At 40.8% G+C, this 15,503-nt stretch overlaps 1 protein-coding gene across 2 annotated transcripts in view; it reads left to right on the top strand.

The window, feature by feature from the left end:
- The window catches only part of LOC117429124 (general transcription factor II-I repeat domain-containing protein 1-like), a 41,963-nt gene that overhangs the window by 6,576 nt on the left and 19,884 nt on the right, over positions 1-15,503 (top strand). Inside the window, exons 2-11 of one of the 2 annotated variants that reach the window (XM_058998327.1) lie at positions 7,134-7,262; positions 8,464-8,605; positions 9,950-10,117; positions 11,031-11,214; positions 11,778-12,067; positions 12,369-12,464; positions 12,963-13,046; positions 13,816-13,999; positions 14,759-14,784; positions 15,040-15,157. In XM_058998327.1, coding sequence (XP_058854310.1) covers positions 7,140-7,262; positions 8,464-8,605; positions 9,950-10,117; positions 11,031-11,214; positions 11,778-12,067; positions 12,369-12,464; positions 12,963-13,046; positions 13,816-13,999; positions 14,759-14,784; positions 15,040-15,157 — 1,415 coding nt within the window. In that variant the 5' untranslated portion in view covers positions 7,134-7,139. The remainder of the gene's footprint in view (positions 1-7,133; positions 7,263-8,463; positions 8,606-9,949; positions 10,118-11,030; positions 11,215-11,777; positions 12,068-12,368; positions 12,465-12,962; positions 13,047-13,815; positions 14,000-14,758; positions 14,785-15,039; positions 15,158-15,503) is intronic. The other variant, XM_058998328.1, reaches the window with a different exon arrangement.

Genomic DNA, 15,503 nt, shown 5'->3' with positions numbered 1-15,503 from the left:
TAATCTGATTTTTTTTCCTTTTTCTATTTTTTTTAAATAGCAAAAATCGCCAACTCTGGCACCAACACAGAATAGGTACCTCTATGTAAATCGTAAGGGAACCTATGCTGTCAATGTGCAAGTAGTGTGTGATCTGTGATGCCAACAACTACATCACAAATATGTATGCAAACTATCATTGCTCCGCTCATGGCTTCTTTATCCTCGCTAAATCGCAGGTGGCAGCTGCGTTTCAGCGGGATGACAGTCTGAGTGGCTACTGACACTGCTGCTCAACCCCACGAACCCTGCCCCGAACACAGAGGTATAACCGTACCTTTAAATGTGCTTGTACTGTAATTGAGCGAACATTTGGAATCCTCAGAATGTGATTCCGATGTTTGGATGTCTCTGGGGAACACTACAGCACACTGCTCAGAAGGTTAGCAATATCATCCTGGCTTTTTGTGTTTTACACAACAGAGCTCTCTGTAATGGATGTTGAACTTACAGAGGAAAGATTACAGGGTTTGAGGGAAGCAGATGCTGAACTTGAAGCCCCAGTGGTGGAGGCTGCAAATGCTGCAAGTGCCAGGTAGGTCAGACAAAGCCTTATAGACAGGGGTTCACATAACTGGTACGCATGCAGACTTAGTTATTGTTGTTTAAGATGCAAATGCAATCTATTTCTTTAACAGGAAAGCATTTATACTAGGCAGTGAAGGTGCTCACGGTTCGAAGGTGAGCTGTACAGTGAAACTCAGCAAGTGAAACAGATTTTTTTTTTATGTAACTTCATTTTGCTTATAGAACACTTATTAAATTTCGTATTCAAACATTTTAAATTTTGGGGGCTTTTGTCTTCCTTCTTTTTTTTGGTTTCAAAATCCCCTCTGCTCACTATCGCAGACACACAGGTGCGCTTAAAGAGAATGCTGAATCCTTATTGGTTGTAACCTTACTCCTCCTACTGTGCTTTGATTGGCTGGGCGCATGATTCGCTATTTGATGTGCGTTAGCAAACGCATGAGACTCGACTTCTAAATCACGCTTTCGCGCGCTATCGCAGCAAAGTGATGCCGTTCAGGGCAGAATTCAAAATGTTCATACTGCCGCGAGAGCCCAAAGACACGTACTGTAAAAACATGAAATGTTTGCTCTCTCTATATATATATATATATATATATATATATACAGACGTGCTCAAATTTGTTGGTACCCCTCCACAAAAAACGAAGAATGCACAATTTTCTCTGAAACAACTTGAAACTGACAAAAGTAATTGGCATCCACCATTGTTTATTCCATATTTAATAGAAATCAGACTTTGCTTTTGATTTTTTATTCAACATAATATTGTAAATAATAAAACAAATGAAAATGGCATGGACAAAAATGATGGGACCCCTAACCTAATATTTTGTTGCACAACCTTTAGAGGCAATCACTGCAATCAAACGTTTTCTGTAGCTCTCAATGAGACTTCTGCACCTGTTAACAGGTAGTTTGGCCCACTCTTCCTGAGCAAACTGCTCCAGCTGTCTCAGGTTTGATGGGTGCCTTCTCCAGACTGCAAGTTTCAGCTCTTTCCATAGATGTTCAATAGGATTCAGATTAGGACTCATAGAAGGCCACTTCAGAATAGTCCAATGTTTTGTTCTTATCCATTCTTGGGTGCTTTTAGCTGTGTGTTTTGGGTCATTATCCTGTTGGAGGACCCATGACCTGCGACTGAGACAGAGCTTTCTGACACTGGGCAGTACGTTTCGCTCCAGAATGCCTTGATAGTCTTGAGATTTCATTGTGCCCTGCACAGATTCAAGGCACCCTGTGCCAGGCGCAGCAAAGCAGCCCCAAAACATAACCGAGCCTCCTCCATGTTTCACTGTAGGTATGGTGTTCTTTTCTTTGAAAGCTTCATTTTTTCGTCTGTGAACGTAGAGCTGATGTGACTTGCCAAAAAGCTCCAGTTTTGACTCATCTGTCCAAAGGACATTCTCCCAGAAGGATTGTGGCTTGTCAATATGCATTTTAGCAAATTCCAGTCTGGCTTTTTTATGTTTTTCTTTCAAAAGTGGAGTCCTCCTGGGTCGTCTTCCATTGAGCCCACTTTCGCTCAAAAAACGACGGATGGTGCGATCACAAACTGACGCACCTTCACCTTGGAGTTCAGCTTGTATCTCATTGGCAGTTATCCTTGGTTCTTTTTCCACCATTCGCACTATCCTTCTGTTCACTCTGGGGTCGATTTTCCTCTTGTAGCCTTTACCTTTACCATGCTTGTCTATTATTTTCTTTCTGATCTCCTCAGACAACTCTCTCCTTTGCTTTCTCTGGTCCATGTTCAGTGTGGTGCACACAATGATACCAAACAGCACAGTGACTACTTTTCTCCATTTAAATAGGCTGAATGACTGATTACAAGATTGGAGACATGTGTGATACTAATTAAAGAAACTAATTAGTTTGAAATATCACTATAATCCAATTATTTATTATCTTTTCTAAGGGGTACCAACAAATCTGTCCAGGCCATTTTAGAATATCTTTGTAGAAAAAGCAATAATTCATCTCTTTTCACAGCTTCTTTGCTTTATTCTAAAGACATACCAAAGGCATGCAAGTATACATGATAAAATAGCTTTTAATTTCATCACTTTTCAGGAGGAATGAAGCATTATTTCAATGAGCTGTAAGGGTACCAACAAATTTGAGCACGTCTGTATATATATATATATATATATATATATATATATATATATATATATACAGCATAATACATAGAGTATAAACTGAAATAATGGAAAAGCAGCAGTGTGTTACATTTAAAGTTTAACCCTTTGCGGTCCTATGTCGGACCAGGTCCGACATTACAATTTTCCCTTTCCTGTCTGCAAAACACAGGTCTCTAGTCATTTTTTCTCCAGAAAAAGCTGAGAAAACCATTCAATGGCCGAGTGAAACCGATAGGAGCCGAGAGAAGCTGGAAAAAAGGGGAGGATCTGAGCAATACACATAGCCCCGGCACCACAGAGATAACACGGCCATAAATAAACAAGATAGCTGCTTCCACATCCAGTGCTCAAAGAATATCACAGACATTTGCAGAGCTTTTTGAGGTGGTATATTAATAAAATAATGACTTAGATCGCATTATTGAGGCGTGATCAGGAGATGATTTATCAGTATGCACGACTATGAAGAGGTATGTGAAAAATACAGCGGACAAGGGGTGGGGCTGGGCTGGAGATGCAGTACTGAGTGTCCTGTTGATAAGCAATGCCTTTTAAACCTGTTTTACTGTGAAAAAAATGCTTTTAAACAGTACGTCTAAAATAAACTGTGTGTGAAAATAAATTGGACCTGACACGTCTGAGACGCGCTGAATAAAAGGACCGCTAAGGGTTAATACACTGTAGATCTACAATACAATACAGATCTACAGTGTATTAGAAACACTGCAGACTGATCTGGTGAGTAAAGAAACACCCGATTGCACTGTTTGGCACAACACCGGGAGCATGCGGCTCGGCCAGCTAATAGCAGGGCTTCTGATTTCTGGTGCTTCACCCCGACTTTTCTACTCTCCTTTAAGAATTCAATGGATTTTTTTTTTTTTTTTTTTGTGAAACAACTAATTGGCTTTTAAATCGGCCAAGATTTAATTTTTGATTAACAAGCTGATCGTACAAACGAGATCGCAACAAGCGACTAATCTTTATTAAAGCTATAATGAAAAGTATTTTACGCCGGACACACTTCTCTCGTTCTGCGTGACTGTATTTACATTAGTAAAGATTAAATGAAAAAGTAAGACTTACGATTTAAAAGCCCGTTTAGTTTCATAGAAAAACCCTGTAAATTAAATCAATGTTACGATTAGTTTCTCAGTTCTGATTGAGATACACAAGTGGCTTAACAAATATCAATTGAATTTTTAAAGGAGAGTAGAAAAGTCCCTGCCATTAATTAAACTAAGCTGGCACACTCCACTTGTTTTAAAGAGATGTTTCTAACACTTTAATAAATAGGAAGTTTAGGTTCAATACACTTCGCACTGCCTATTTTGCCCTTAATACTGAATACAGGGGAGGGTTAATACTGAATACAGGGGGAGGGTTAATACTGAATACAGGGAGAGGGTTAATACTGAATACAGGGGGAGGGTTAATACTGAATACAGGAGAGGGTTAATACTGAATACAGGGAGAGGGTTAATACTAAATACAGGAGAGGGTTAATACTGAATACAGGGAGAGGGTTAATACTAAATACAGAAGAGGGTTAATACTGAATACAGGAGAGGGTTAATACTGAATACAGGAGAGGGTTAATACTGAATACAGGAGAGGGTTAATACTGAATACAGGAGAGGGTTAATACTGAAGGGCACTAGACTATTCTTGTCATTCATTGGTGGGTACTTCTTTTTTTGGGGGACTAGGAGTTGGCAGTTATTTTAAAAAGCACTTAAAAAGATAAATTAAAAAAGCAGTGCGGTTTTAAAATGGTATTTTATTAATGTTGAGTGTAATTGTATTTGCGTTTTTAGCCAAAAGCTACATTTAGGCTTTACAGCACAACTCATTTGTTTTTCTTGTAAATACTAATAGACGACTTTGGTCCTGTACACATAAAAAAACATCTGGAAACCTTGTTTGTGTTAAAGAATTCAAAGTTCACAATTAGAGATTGTAAAGCATTCAGCTTTTTTATATTTCATCTGTTCCTGGAAACAATGCTAAACGCCAATACTGCAAATCAATACACAGACTCGATCAGTCATTCAATCTGAAACGCAATGAAATACAAATTTACTTTGAGTTACTTTTGGCCTGTATTCTTAATTTTAGGCTAAATCTGGCAGCCCTGTACACAGCCGTGGGCCTGCCGGCCTGCCTGTCTGTCTGTTTGCTCTGTATCTATGCCTCCAGCCGCCCAGGGGCTGCGATAATGGCTCCTAGTGTCTGGAGAGATTAAAGGCTGGAGCTGCATTGTTCAAATGCCTTGAGATTAGTTTCCAAGGAGACGGATTGCCGTTGCCATGGGAATCTGTGGGGCCTGGAATTAGGATTGCGTTTTCTTTTATCTTTTTTATTTTTCCTCTTATTTTTTTTCATCCTGGTCACGCAGGGAGGAAGATAAAGATTACAACAAGCCCTGACATTAATGAACACACACTCCTCTATGTGTCTCTCTGTCTCTCTCTCTCCCCTCTCTCTCTCTCTCTCTCTCTCTCTCTCTCTTTCCATTAGCATTCAAATCAAGAAATCCAAGCGTAACTGTCTGCTTGTTAATTCCTGTTCTGGATTCGCCAGGCACACACAGGCCTCTGTCGAGCTTTGTCAGGGTTGTTTTCCTGAAACCGAATGAATGAAAGAGGGTTTATGAAATAATATGGAGAATCTTGTACTGGGCTGACAAAAGCTTATCCCAGTTAGCTACTTTCATATCCATGTAAATAACTTCTGAATTATGTGGACCTTTCTCTTGGAATCCTATCTTGCTATTACATCAAATGATGGCACTAGTCTAGAAACTGTAACACAACATAAATGTCTTGGTTTATGGGTTGATTTGGTGCTGAGTTGTGAATACCATATTGAACATGTAGTACGCAAAGGCAGAGTTAAACTTGGTTTTCTATACAGACACAGGCAGTGTTTCTCTCAAGAAGGTCGTTCTCCGTTAGTAACCCAAACGATATTACCTTTAATAGACCTATGCTGATTCAGTGTGCAGGAGCGCATCACATACAGTTCTGACAAAGTTGTTTCTCATCTATAATAGTGCTGCAGGATTTATACTGAATGTGGATTACAAGCCACACCACTGTACTCTCTGAAACTTCAGGGTGGCTCAGTCTGGAGAGTAGAAGGCTGTGTCATTTTTTGTGTTTAGTTTATAAGGTGTTCACTGGAAATGCTCCAAGTTACCTTGCATCTCTGTCAGAGACATGTAACCTACCTGTGCACTGAGATCACATGATGTGCCCTACTTTTAAAATCCCTGAATTGAGGTCTGATATGGGCCAGCATGCCTTTGGATATCAAGCATCTCATCTTTGGAACTCAACATAAAAACAGCCTCTTCACCATACCTTTTTAATTCTCTGCTAAATATTTATTTTAAATCTGACCAGGGTTGCAAATCCTGTAAATACTGAGTAGTTTTATGCTTTTTTTTGTATTACAGTTATGATTGTTTTAAGTGTTCTTTTTTTTGTCCTGTTTTGAATTATGTCTCTTTTTGCCGTTGATTTTATAATGTTATTTCTTGCTGCCCTCTCCTGCCAGGACCCCCTTGGAAATGAGACATATATCTCAAGGGTTCTGTCCGGGTTAAATATATATATATATAATATCTCCTATAGACACCACCCCCCCTTTCTCTTGCTTACTAAAATTATTGGCATCCTATCATCCAATGTTTAAATACCTGCAGGATATTTTAAGTTGAAATCTGTGCCGAATAATACATTATTTAGCACTAGAATGACTGGGTGGGACATTTTATTTCTCTTTAACTCATCAGTGTTTTGTATTGAATATAGTACCAGTCATTGTAAAACGCATCTTTTTTATGCAAACGTCCACATACAGACAGTACTATTCCCTGCACAATACATTCATTATTAAGCATGGAATATAAACAGGTTCTGCTTCAGATATCAGAACATGTCTATACTGTACAACAGGTATATATTGATGGAAATGTTAAGCTAGTGCATCTTGTCTTGTGTGCCTGTCACCCCGTGTATATATACGGCAGTATAGATCATGGTTAGATCATAGATCATAGTTAGTACGCCATGTGTGGGGTGACATCTTTTTCCGCAGTTTGAGCAGCTCAGCCAAACTGCAGGAGAAGACCTGTCTTCTACAATAAAAGGTTCCCTACACATATGAACTTGTGTAAACTGTCCAATCCCAAGCTGGTATTTCCAAGAGATATTGTGTGGTAGAAATGAGTTGTGTAAAGGATTATACAGCATGTACTTTCTAGATGAGCACATAGTGTGAGTGTGTCATGTTAGGGTGACTCAGTGGTATGACTTGGTGCTGGTGCTTTCCTAAGACACCTGTGCCAATCCCAGTGTGAACGTTTCAAATAAATAAAAATAGTGACTGTTTTTTTTTTTTCTTCCACTGTAGGTAAGAATGGCGCAACCCAGGAAGCAATGTGAAGGAATCCGGACCATTCCCAGAGCTGAGCCGCGTGTCCCCAATTTTACTGGAAAACAGGAGATCTTCTCCAGCCTAGTGTCTGCCTTAGACTCAGTGGTCAGTTCCACCCCACACTGTCTTTCACAACCTAAAACCTGGTCTCCTGTACAATACACCAGCACACTCGAAGTGCTGGGAGACATACCCACATTTTCACTTGGGTGTGAGAAATAACCAAATGTTAACACTGGTGCCAATGAATCTGTCTGCCCTGAAGGGAATTCCAGCAGTGACCTGCATGCTCTGTGTTGCTCAGAGCTGGGGGGGCTGGCTTGTTGCCTACACTCCTATATGAATCTGCTTAGTATACGAGTCCAGTAAGAGCTCATTTAATTCCCAACTCGCATCTGAAATAACTCATTTAATTTAGTTGCTTGCCTTAAACTAATCATAGCCAACGAACATCTGTTAGTTTTATAGGTCTCAAATGTGCAGTTTTGAAAGAAGCACATGATCTAGCAAAACATGGATTTTCATTTGAAATCGTGATACGTGGTACTACACTAGGTTAAAGAAAACTCTGACCCAGGCAGTACAAAGCATGGCTTCCCAACATTTTCATCTGGAGAGTGAAAATGTGTCCACCTCCACTGGCTTCATTTCTGCCAATAACCAACCAGCTGCTTCCCATATTGACTGACATGCTTTCATACAGTAACGTGATTTACCCAGAAGACACTGCTGAGGTGAAATGACCCAGGGAGTACAAGTGCAAACAGATAACCCAAGAATAAGGCAAGGCATAGGAACGAAGAGCTTCCTTTAACCTAAAGTAGAACCTTGTATCATGCTTTAAAATGAAAATCCATGCGTGCTATAACATGTGTTTCTTTTACAACTGCACAGCTGAGACGGATTTAGCAAATGGAAGTGCGAAATGACTAAGATTTAAGGGATTATTTTGTTAGCTATAGTTATTTTAAGATGTTTAAGGTTGAAAAACTGGGACCCTTTTGCACTGATTGTGTCTGTCTGTCTGTCACACTACATGGTGTCTTTACAGAACACGATACCAATCTTCACCAAACCTTTATCATACACTTGTAGCTTCCTATAGACATTTCAGATTGGATATGGCTACATGATAATAACACGTTTCATATAGTGTGTGATTGTGAGGATCCCCTGCACGGGGTGCACTTTACTGTTTTGAGTGTAGAATTGAACTTTGCGAATGGTGATTTTAGAGTAATAAGCTTTGAGAATCTTGCCCAGTGTTTGAACTGGTTGCTGAGTGATCCTCTGTTTTGTCTTGCAGTGCACTGCGCTCTCCAAGCTCAATGCAGAGGTGGCCTGTGTGACAGTGCATGAGGAGAGTGTGTATACGGTTGGGACTGAAAAAGGCAGAGTCTTCCTCAACTCCAGAAAGGACATACAGACAGACTTTCAGAAATTCTGCAGTAAGTACCGGAAAAGTGCATACCGTGGCAATAAAGAATTATTATTATTATTATTATTATTATTTATTTCTTAGCAGACGCCCTTATCCAGGGCGACTTACAATTGTTACAATATATCACATTATACATTACACATTATTTTTACATACAATTACCCATTTATACAGTTGGGTTTTACTGGAGCAATCTAGGTAAAGTACCTTGCTCAAGGGTACAACAGCAGTGTCCCCTACTGGGGATTGAACCTACAACCCTCCGGTCAAGAGTCCAGAGCCCTAACCACTACTCCACACTGCTGCCCGAATATTAAAACATTTCAAGTGGAAGTAGATACAAATGTCTTTTTATATATCTTATATCTGTGTTTTTATGATGTTTAAAATAATTCTTAGCTGTGTCTCTCCAAATTGAGTTAAAAGGTTAAAAGGTTAAAAGGTCTATTTTTCAAATTTTAAATTTTTCTATTTTTTCAAAAGGAGCTGGCAATTAGGATTCTGTAGGCTGTGTTTCTAATACAGTAGACTCTCTTGCTAATTCAAACCCGGGTAATCTGAAATGACCTATTGATGCCAAATTAAACCTTTAATTTAATGATAAGTTTGATTTTTGAGAAAATGCACATTCTGAAACAAAAACCAGACAAGGGATTTCATTGAAGTGCAGATTCTGATCGGCATAAACCACTAATCCATGTGTCTGCTCCCAACTGCTGCTGATTAGCGAGAGTCTGCTGTGCAGAGATACAAAACGAAGAGAAAGGTGAACAAAATAGCTGCTTACCCTTTAATCAGTGTTTCAAAAACCAAACTTAACTATATAATAGTTCAACTGTTCCCTCTCTCTGTCTGTGTCCTTCCTGAATCCACGTACATTACTCGCTTCTTAGTCATGAGAGTAATACTAACAAACCTGAAAACAAACAGGAAGGGAACTATGGGAAAGTTGCTACAGAAAAATGTACGTTAGCCTTATGTGTCCAGTAACAATGGTTCTTTGTATCTTGTTCAATGTTAGTCAACTGTTTTTTGTTTGTTTTAGTATGACATCTAAAGTGTTAAAGCTATACGGTGATTGTGAGAATCATGTTACACTCATGCAAGGTCTGAAACATGTGGGTATTTTGTTAAAACACTCACAAGTTTAAAAGTACCCCTGTGGCCCCAGTAGAGCTCTCAGAATCATGTCTAACCTCCATTCAGAGTGTAACCGTTTAACCTGTCCCCCTGCAACAAGAAGAACACTACATTAATAAAGAGACTATAATATGCACCACAGTGTTTTGAGTATATACTGGACAGAGGCACTGAGGGGCTCCAGACTGATCCAATATCCTTGTGTTTTTAGGGCCCCCCTGTTTGCCTGTCTCACCTTTGCCAGTTAAACCCCCGGACAATGAGGTGCCAAAGCCTGCCAAGGAGTGCAGTCGTGGGGCACCGCGCGCCCCCTCTGAACCCCAAACAGACATCTTTGCTCTGAGGAAAATGGTGGAAGAAGTTTTCAGCGTGCTTTACAGTATGTTTCTTATAGAAAACCTGTGTTATAACTTGACCAGCTCATTATACAACACCTGCCCTTGCCGTCACATGGTATATATACACATATAGAGTATATATACTCTCTCTTTCTCTGTGTGTGATGCACTATATATATATATATATATATATATATATATATATATATATATATATATATATATATATATATATGTGTGTGTTGTGGGGGAGGATGTGTGTAGTGCAGAGGCTCTGCACATGGGTGTGGGGGTCTGGTGATGGAAATTGTGTTTTGATTGAGTGATTGAGGTGTGATCGGAACGTGTGGAATGTGGCCAGGTGGTAATGAAATGGTTGGTTGCCAGTTACCCCCTGGTCACGTCCTATAAAAGAACAAAGGAATTAATTGTGTAGGAGATGGGTTGTGAAGGAGTGTGCTGTGAGTAAAATGTGAGGAAGTGTGGAACACTGGGATAGCTGTGCTTTGGTGTTGTACTTGGGCTGTGTGTGTTTTAGAAGTGTTTTTGTTCAAACTGTTATTTTGTTCCTGTGTTTTGTGTTTATTAAAAGTGCACAGAAAGCGCTGAAGTACAGTTTCTGTTACATATATATATAATGGGGATTGATTTTATTAATACAAGGGCGGTAAAACGTGACTGACGTGTATCTGGGTAACGGATATCCGAGTGCTGACTGTATATATATCAATGAATTACAAGCATCTCGAGGTTCTGAGATTGAATGCAAATGTAATTTGTGCAAATTTATTGCAGTCTATATATTCTTCTTCATATATATAAGCTCAAGGTATATCTCTGTCATATGTTATGTTGCTTAGTTCCAACTATGAGGGATTGAGCAGCCGCCCTGGCTCCTCGTGAGCTGGAGTGCCCTGTATCAGCCGGTAATGCTGCTGTGCTGCTTGTGTGCAGGTGAGGCTGTGGGGAAGAGCAGCCTGGTGCCTGTGCCTTACGAGCGGGTGCTGAAGGAGCCTGGCTCGCTGGGGGTCCTCGGCCTGCCGGAGGGGGTATCGTTGAGGAAGCCCTCCGAGTACGACGCCAAAACCTTAATGAAGATCCTGGAGCAAAGCAACCGCCTCCGCTTCGTCGTCAAGAGGTGCGCCAAAAACTCTCAGCATTTCATTTCCTCAACGCTTTAACATAGCGGGAATATTTATAACCAATCAGAGAAGCCCTCCATTACAGTGCTGTTTTATGATACACAACAGCTTTAATGTTGACGAGTCTACATGTGTACAAAATTGTGTATGTGGAAAACACTTTGAATAAATATTATTATTATTATTTATTTCTTAGCTGACGCCCTTATCCAGGACAACTTACAATTGTTACAAGATTTCACATTATTTTTACATACAATTACATTATTTTTTTTACACATTATTTTTACATACAATTCCCCATTTATACAGTTGGGTTTTTACTGGAGCAATCTAGGTAAAGTACCTTGCTCAAGGGTACAACAGCAGTGTCCCCTACTGGGGATTGAACCTACAACCCTCCGGTCAAGAGTCCAGAGCCCTAACCACTACTCCACACTGCCCCTGACACTGCACTACTGTATAAACACACTAAGTCTCTATATTTGACATGCATATCTGTGACGTCTTTAATAACAACAAGAGACTCTCTCTCTGTCTCTCTGTCTCTCTGTCTCAGGCCTCATGAGGAGCCGCCCCCTCGCGATTCGAAGCCATCCTCGGATCTGAACCGCACCTCGCCCGGCAACAAGTGCCTGCACAACCACACTGCCAAACCATACAATCAGGAGATGCCCTCCAGCAGCGCCATGCTCTCCAGCTTCCTGTTTGGGATCCCGCTTCCTGCCGAAGCCAAGCAAGAGCTGCCGCCCCCCACCTCCCTCCCTGGAGCTCTGGGGAAGGAGCTCCAGAGCAGCTGGGCCCAGGCAGGGGAGAGCACCAGGTCTGCCAAGGACTGCACCGACAACGGTAAAGGATCTAATCCACTAGGGGGCTACAATCATGGCCTTTTTATTTTTTATGTTTAGAATCACTTTGTATCTAATTTTCAGTTTCAAGACATATTTGAGAGCCCTTTGGAGGCCACTTGCACAGAAAATGATTTACAAAGAGATTGCGAATAACAAACAGGAATACATTAGGTGAGGTAACTGTGATATTTCAGAGCTGCTCTCTAAGTTTTGTTGAAAATGCTCCTTCATTTCTAATAGCCCAGTGCTGGCCCATTTCAAGCACTGACCCTATCATCATAGTTGCTCTCACTTTTCAGGTGACAGATTGGGGATCCCAGGGGAGTTTGGCCAGACCTCCCAGGGAGTGCACATCTCCAAGCGACTCCTGTTCTCCATGGTGCACGAGAAAACAGGTGAGCACCATCGCATGCGTCTGTGGGCAGCTTGAGTGAGAGCCATGCAGATTAACTGAAGAGCCTGTTCAACATTACCTGAATGAGCAATGCAAAGAACTTCCAGCCAGACATTTCACACTTAGAAACATTGGGGGAGAAGTAAATTAAAATGTAAAGCATCTGATGTTTTACTCATTATGAAAAATAGTACAACCTGACTTAGTGTAATATGTGGAAATAAAGATAGATTTAAACATGTTTAAATCAGGAATCTGATCTAATTTCCAATGACAAAGACCCTTTAAGATATTGGCTTCATTCTCGACACATGAACTGTTTTCAGTGATTCTCTAGATTGAGTTTGGTTTGTGGGTATCTTATGTCACAGATTATAAGGAACACGTTCTCATTCCCAGGATGCAGTTTCATTAATTGCTTTCTATTATAATAGAAATGCTCACTCTGCTCCAGCTCTTTTGTATTGTGCCCTTCTCTGCATCTGATTTTCTTTGGCAGATAAATGGGACCCGTTTATCATGGAAACGGAGGATATTAACACTCTACGGGAATGTGTGCAGATACTATTCAACAGCAGATACGGTAAGCAAATGGAAATTAGATATAGGTTTGCTAGCTGGGGTTATTAATGTCTGCAACTACTGTGTGCTGGGTAAGTGGAGTATCCAGTAAAGGCACTACTGTGTGCTGGTGAGTCATAGAATCGGGAGTTTGCTAGTTCGAATTCTGGCTGCTCCGAGTTGCTGATCTTTGTTGGGGGCCCACAGGGAAGAGCTGCATTTGTGCTTCCACAGGGTTAGGTTGAGACAGTTCACCTTATTGCCCATCAGCTAGCCCTCCTAGTTAGGTGACTAGTCTGGGCCTGTCCTACAGGGTTCAGTAGCTTTGGTTCAGCCAGTGAAAGGAGACAATTTGCTTGACAGCGGGAATGGAGATTGTCTTTTGATCTTTAGTCTTCCTAGATTGATAGTGGTTTGTTGCTGCGAGGTCACATTAAAACTGGATAGAAAATGCATTCGATTTACTGGCTAGAAATGAAATGCCTTTTATTGTTACGCTTGTTTTTACTTACTTTAGAGGAACATTAATCGCTGCTAGGCGGTAAAAAAAAAAAAAAAAAACTAACAGAAAAACATTCAATGTACCTAACATGTACTATGGTAAACCGATCAGGTGAGAATGTACGGCCCTCGCTCTGTCATGTATTTGATAATTATTTCTTTGGATGCCAGATTAAACTACCCACGCCTCCTGGGCTTTGACATCCCTGTTTCTAAATGTAAATTGTAATAACAGTGCCGCTGTGGCTTGTGAACATGGCAGCTGATGCTGTCTGCTATGTGATTTACAGCAGAGGCTCTTGGGTTGGATCACATGGTCCCCGTGCCGTACAGGAAGATAGCGTGCGATCCCGAGGCAGTGGAGATCATCGGCATCCCTGACAAAATCCCCTTCAAGCGGCCCTGCACCTACGGGGTCCCCAAACTCAAACGCATCCTGGAGGAGAGGCATGCAATCCGCTTTGTTGTGAAACGGTAAACTCCGCTTGTACAGATCCACAGGGGTGAACGTTAATCCGCACAACAACGAGAGCAACTCGTTAAGGGTGCCGAGTTATCTTATTGTTTGTATCGCACTTTGTTTCAGTCATCGCATCCTGGTGACTTTTTAAAACTCTGCTGGTGCACCCCTGCAGGCTCTATTGAGCTTCAAGTACAGCTAGTACACCAGAGTGTAACCATTAACCTGTCCCCTTGCAACACTCAGCCCCAAGGCGATGGGTGCACACTCTGGTGTACCAGCAGTAGAGGAGAGATGTTTGCGAGCTCTATTGAGGCTCCAGGGGTCCTTCAAACTTCTGAGTTTTAAAAACACCCCCAGTGGATGTTGGAAACGGCACAATTATTCTTTTGTGGTGTTTCTTTCTGGTGTATTTTTTACCCCTACTAGAGGCATCAATAGTTTGTCTTGTCCTAAACTATGGATGAATGTATTAAACATTTATCCAGAAATCATTTTTCAGTGTGAAGTTGAACACAATGGCGAGACACTATGGTTTTGAAGTTTAAACACAGCTCATATTAAACATAATTCCTGACCTAAACAGTTCCCCAGTCAATCTAAAAGGAATAGGCTGCAGTCCTGAAATTGATCATTTTCTGTCGTCTTTGTTTTATTTGTCTCGGAAGGGCTACTGCTAAAAAGAATGTTAGCTGTAGTTCTAAATGATGATACTGCCGGCTGCATGTATTCATTCACACAAGCAAGCTAACGACTCTGTCTCTTATCTGCAGAATGTTCGATGAGCGGATTTTTACAGGTAATTATTCAAAACTGATTGGAATAAATTGTCTCGTTTTTATCATTCTTTTTTTTGTAACTAAAATCAAAACTTGTTGCCTTCAGTCTGCATCGTGTGGCTTTATGTGTTTGTGGTGTAACATGATTTTTAATAAATGCCAAGGACTGGCCAGGCGCCTGGTGCTGTCTTTGTTTATGTTTGAACAGAGCTGTAGAACAGGGAGCTAGCGCAGTGAATGCATTGCTGTGTGTTCTGATTGAAGGTTGTTTTGAGTTTATAAAGCAGGGGGCAAGGCATCGAAGGAGGCAGGGCTGCAGGATGCTGGCTCTCCCTCGGAAGACATCTCTGCAGAGACTGCGCTTGACCTGGCTGTGAACACACACAATAGCAGGTAGGTAAACCCAATGGCATTCATGAAGAAGATATGACAAGTGGAATTGCTCTGCCATTAACTTGTATTGGGATTCCAAATCAATTGTCATCCTGCCACAAAACAACACAGTACAGTTTGGATAAACAAACATCACATAGGCTCCCACTGACATCACAGGACAGCAGCCGGAATATTATTTAGTGCTTTGAAGTGAACTGTTGGAATGTCTATTTTAAAAAGTTCATACGTTGGTCGCAAGCACAGTTTTAGAGTTTACATATCTTTTGAGAATCGCTTATCCAATTGTGATGAAACTTGGTAAGGACATTCTTAGCACAAGAGAGTTTCACAAACTAGGAGAACA

Source organism: Acipenser ruthenus, chromosome 24 (genome assembly GCF_902713425.1).
Source record: "Acipenser ruthenus chromosome 24, fAciRut3.2 maternal haplotype, whole genome shotgun sequence".
Lineage (NCBI taxonomy): Eukaryota > Metazoa > Chordata > Actinopteri > Acipenseriformes > Acipenseridae > Acipenser > Acipenser ruthenus.
The sequence above is the reverse complement of the archived record's forward strand: the minus strand, read 5'-3'. Positions and strand labels throughout refer to the sequence as shown.